Raw genomic sequence first — 4392 nt, forward strand, 5'->3', positions numbered from 1 at the left:
TTAAGAGATTTAAGTGTTTTCGACTGTTGTGGTTAAAATAATGCAATTCTTGCTAACAAGTGACAAATGATTTTAAACCAAAAAAAATGGCTATATGAGAGACATATGGTTGTATGTGATTAAACATTAAAAATTAATATTAATGAAAAATTAGGTAGTTTTTAAATTGATTTTTGTGACCGGATGAAACTCATAAGAGCAACCGGTTCAAATACCATACCAGTTTTTAAACCGGATCAAACCGGATCCGAAACCGGATCCGAAACCGATTTAGGATGCCGAGTAGGTTAGTTTTTATTTTTTAATTTTTTTAATTTTCTTTAGATAAAATCAGGTCTAGGCACGGTCTAAACATAAAGTGTATATTGGGCCCGCCCGACCCAAGGTGGCAAGGTCTGCTCGCTGAATAAAAACAGACGACAGAAGCTGCGACATTCGCCGGGAAACGGAATCGCCGTTAGAGAGTCCCAAATCATCGCGCTCGCTTTCTCGCTCGCGTTCTCTTTTAGTTTTCATTCCAATAAGCATTTCGAATTTGGGAAACGAAGGGTGACTGCTGTTACAAGGCCTCTCCACTCCACAACCAGCTTCTTCTCCACCGCTGACTGCTGTAAGCCGTAATGTGAGTTCTCTTTTCTCTTGGTTTTATAGTTTTGAAATTCGCTTTGATTTGTGTTGGTTTGACGAATAGGATGGTGGTGCTGGTTGCAATGATATGATTATTTGTTTTGGATATATTTTTTTGTGCGTTGAGTGGAATGATATCAAGTTATTGATTTTTATTTGCAATTAATAAAGGTTAAGGGTTTTTGATTTTAGTTTTCAATTGAGTGTTGGTATTCATTGTGAAATTGGCAACAAATTGAGCGACTTGGTGTGACCTGGTGACCTCTGGTGTAGTGTGTCCGTAACATGTCGGTGAAGTGGATATTCGTAACATGTGGGTGAAGTGGATATTCGTTAAGTAAACATTGCAAATTAAAAGAAGTGAATTGAGTTTGAGTTGATTGACATACGAATTTGTTTGGAGATTTTGTGGAATGAAGGAGTTCAATTGTTATAACAGCTGTATTTGCAGATCTAAGGTTTTGGATATTGATAATGACGGCCCTTGATGCGGATATAGTTTTACGTCGCCGGAGTTACTACCAAATGACTGATTTTCACAAGAACTCAAGACTAGTGAGCATGGCTAAGAGGCGGAAAGAACTGTCGGTCCGTGATCATGGGATTGAAAGGTCCAACATCGTGAAGCAGGTTTGTTATGTATTTTTTGGACTTAAGTCGAATTGCTGATTATTCATGTACCGTAGGTTGCTATTGTTGTTTCATTCACTTAAACACATCTGTTTGACTTGTGTAAAAAGGATCTTGTCTCAATGGCTGCTAAAGTAAATTCGACTGATAGAGATCTGCAGCTGGGTGGAACTGTCCTAATTCGTAAACGCCTTATGTTAGGTATATATGTTTTACTACATGTATGTATGTATACGCACACACTGAATTGGTTTCATTTCATTTCACAGGACGACAAGAAACTGCAAAAGTTATACAACTTGGTTTGGTACCTCGCATTGTCGAGTTGTTAAGTAGGGAGGATTCTGCCGAGCTTCAGGTAATAATGCTATTTCTATCTCTGTTTGAGTATTTGCTTTTTAGCCTTATTATTATTCATTTTGTAACAGGTTGAAGCTGTTGGGTGTCTTTCTATCATTGCCTCAGGAGTAGTATATAAGTGGACAAAGGATGTCCTAGACAGCAGAGCGGTCCCAGCACTTGTAAAACTTCTACTTTCTCCAAAAGATAAAGTTCAGGAGCAGGTAACAACATAAATGCTTATGCTTGGTACATAATTTCAGAGGTGGAGGAAATCTCTCATTTATGACCTTGCTTCTTCTTACAGGCTGTTCATGCATTGGGAAATATAGCTGGAGATTGTGCTGAAAGCCGCGATCATGTTTCTGCCAACGGTGCGTTGACTCCTTTGCTTCGTTTGTTGCTTGAGAAGGATGCTAAGGATCCCATTCTAAGAACTGCAAGTTGGACATTGTCCAACTTATGCGGAGGATATCCATTTCCTCCGTTTGAACAGGTATTGTCAATTGTCATATACGATATATCATATTTTTTGTTTTTTTGCTTTTTTGTAGCTGATTTTTGATTTGCAGACAAAAGCAGCTCTTCCGGTAATTGTGGATCTCATCAAGACCAAGGGGAAAGACAAAGATGTCTTGACAGACTTATGCTGGTCTCTCTTTTATATTTCCGAGGCTACTGCTGAGGGACATAAAGCGGTGCTTGCTGCCAAGGTCTCTCAACGCCTTCTGGAGCTTCTGAGGTCTGTCAACACTTTCTCCTGTTTGATTCCGTTTCCACCTTCCCTTTTGACATTTATATATTTTCTGTGATCTTCAGTCCTCAGCTCCCCGCTGAAGTTGCCAATGCTGCACTTTGTTGTGTTTGTAAAATCTACCTCACAAACGATCAAACTGAGGGTTTTATAAATCTTGATTTCCTTTCAAAACTGGCCAACTTGTTGCCAGTCAAGAATATGAAAGAGCAAGTGTGCCGTACAATAACTACTAGCATCATCACTTCAAGAAACAAACATGTAATGCTCACTGTAATACTGTATCCTTTGGGCTTTGATTCCTTCCTTGTATTTTAATCCATCTTGCTTTCAACATAATATAGGCTATTATTGAGGATGTGATCAAGGCTCAGTTACTTAAAAGGCTAATCAAAGAAGTCGAGAATGCACCGTTTCGGGTTAAAAGAGTCGCAGGACAAGCTGTTGCAAATGTCATTTTGTGTTCTTCACCGGAACAAATCAGGTTTCTACTCTCACCATTCCCTTATAAATGATATGTGACCCTCTCCTCCTCTCATACAGACTTACATGTTACCATGTTTCATAGGCGTTTCGTGGACAAGGACTGTGTAAACGCAATGGATATTATCCTTGAACTCAATGATTTGGGAAGCGTTCACCTTGCTTTACAAGGGATTAACAAGATTTTGAAAGCAGGCCTAGAGGAGCAGTTAGACGTTGAAGTTAGTTCCTCCTATGCAGCATCCTTTGCTGAAGCACCTGCCTTAGAAAAGATTAGGTATTTGAGTAGTCTACACGTGGGTGAAGTTAGTGATACTGCTCAACAGATTGTTGACATGTATATGTGAGCTGTGTATGACCTGTATATGTGAGCTGTGTATGCGAAATATGCATGCACCATAGGACGTCTTATACTTCATTTATAAGATTATTTCTTAGTTGTAAAAAAGATTATCTCTTCAAACTTTTTGCTAATAATAATCAATTTTTATAATTTTTTGAAAAATGACAACTTAGTTCGGAACATCGCATTAAGGAGTTACCTCCGGGATACCGGAGTTGTATTCCGTAGATTGTTGTTTTGTGTTTTATATTTTGTGTTATTTGTTTTAAATAGACTTTTGTAAATAAAGTAATATTTTGTGTTAAATTTGTTTTTTTTTTTTCTTAAATAGAGAATTTGTTTGTGTGTGTGCGCCCTTTGTGTGTTTTTATATGGTTTTTGAAAAGTAACTATATTTATTGCAAAAATTAACAATAAAAAAGTAACAATTTTATAAATTTAAATATGTTTTTACTAATACTACAATGTTGATATAATTAGGAATGACAATTTGGCTCGAAAACCCAAATAGAAACCCGAATTGAATTTGGCCCAAATAAGCAATTCGATTCGGTATCTATATTATCTTTATTTGGTTCGGGTTAGCCAAATTAAAACTTATTCGGTTCTAAATACTCGACCCAAATAAGCATTTATCGTCCCATTTCTCTTATCGATAGAAATCAAAATCATGATTCACATTTTTATCCTTGTCCTTCATAATAGAAAAAAGAAATCCTAAACTCGTTCTCATCGTTTCAAAATCGACCAATCTTCTCATCTATTTCCAAACTCGAAATCACTTTTGTCGATCCTTCCTCTTGTTTCAAACTTTCAAAAATCGACCCAACCTATTATCTCTAAGGATTCACAAATTCCTACTTGGTCTAGTCATGGAAAATTAGGCTCCAACTCAATAAAGAAATTAATTCTCATTATGTTAATCTACTATGTAAATGTTATTCTTTCAATGTGTTATTGTGTTATGTTACTCTTTGAATGTTTTATGTTGATATATAAAAGTACATTATTGTTCTATTATTCGGGTTATAGAATCATAATACGGTTTATTCGAGTTTTTTTTTTTCGGTTATATTAGGTCCGTAATCATCTTGTACATGTTATTCATGTTATTCGGGTAATAACCGAACCGAACCGATTAATACACTAACTGAACCAACTCGTATTGGTTAATTAGTTCGGTTTCGGTTCATGCAATTACCCTTATTCGGTTTTC

The 4392-nt window shown here is 36.5% G+C and overlaps 1 protein-coding gene across 2 annotated transcripts; it reads left to right on the plus strand.

Moving 5' to 3' along the window:
- Window positions 1–391: 391 nt before the first annotated feature.
- Window positions 392–3338, plus strand: LOC145044236 (importin subunit alpha-1a-like). Of its 2 annotated transcripts, none has more exons than XM_078993117.1 (10): window positions 392–622; window positions 1067–1257; window positions 1368–1458; window positions 1527–1615; window positions 1686–1820; window positions 1904–2092; window positions 2169–2338; window positions 2416–2611; window positions 2695–2834; window positions 2919–3338. In XM_078993117.1, the coding sequence occupies exons 2-10, from the start codon at window positions 1102–1104 to the stop codon at window positions 3178–3180; spliced, it is 1428 nt and encodes a 475-aa protein (XP_078849243.1). In that variant the 5' UTR covers window positions 392–622; window positions 1067–1101; the 3' UTR covers window positions 3181–3338. The 2 variants fall into 2 exon arrangements, with proteins under 2 accessions (XP_078849243.1, XP_078849234.1); XM_078993108.1 differs by having other exon boundaries at window positions 1079–1257.
- Window positions 3339–4392: the final 1054 nt, after the last annotated feature.

This window comes from Lactuca saligna, chromosome 1 (genome assembly GCF_052625555.1).
Source record: "Lactuca saligna cultivar CGN05327 chromosome 1, ASM5262555v1, whole genome shotgun sequence".
Taxonomy (NCBI): domain Eukaryota; kingdom Viridiplantae; phylum Streptophyta; class Magnoliopsida; order Asterales; family Asteraceae; genus Lactuca; species Lactuca saligna.

Bases quoted from the DNA above. Each gene is read 5' to 3' on its own strand.
- LOC145044236 (XM_078993117.1), top strand. From the start codon at position 1,102: ATGACGGCCCTTGATGCGGATATAGTTTTACGTCGCCGGAGTTACTAC. The intron at 1,258-1,367 runs GTTTGTTATGTA...TTGTGTAAAAAG, and splicing joins GGTCCAACATCGTGAAGCAG to GATCTTGTCTCAATGGCTGC. The intron at 1,459-1,526 runs GTATATATGTTT...TTCATTTCACAG, and splicing joins TCGTAAACGCCTTATGTTAG to GACGACAAGAAACTGCAAAA.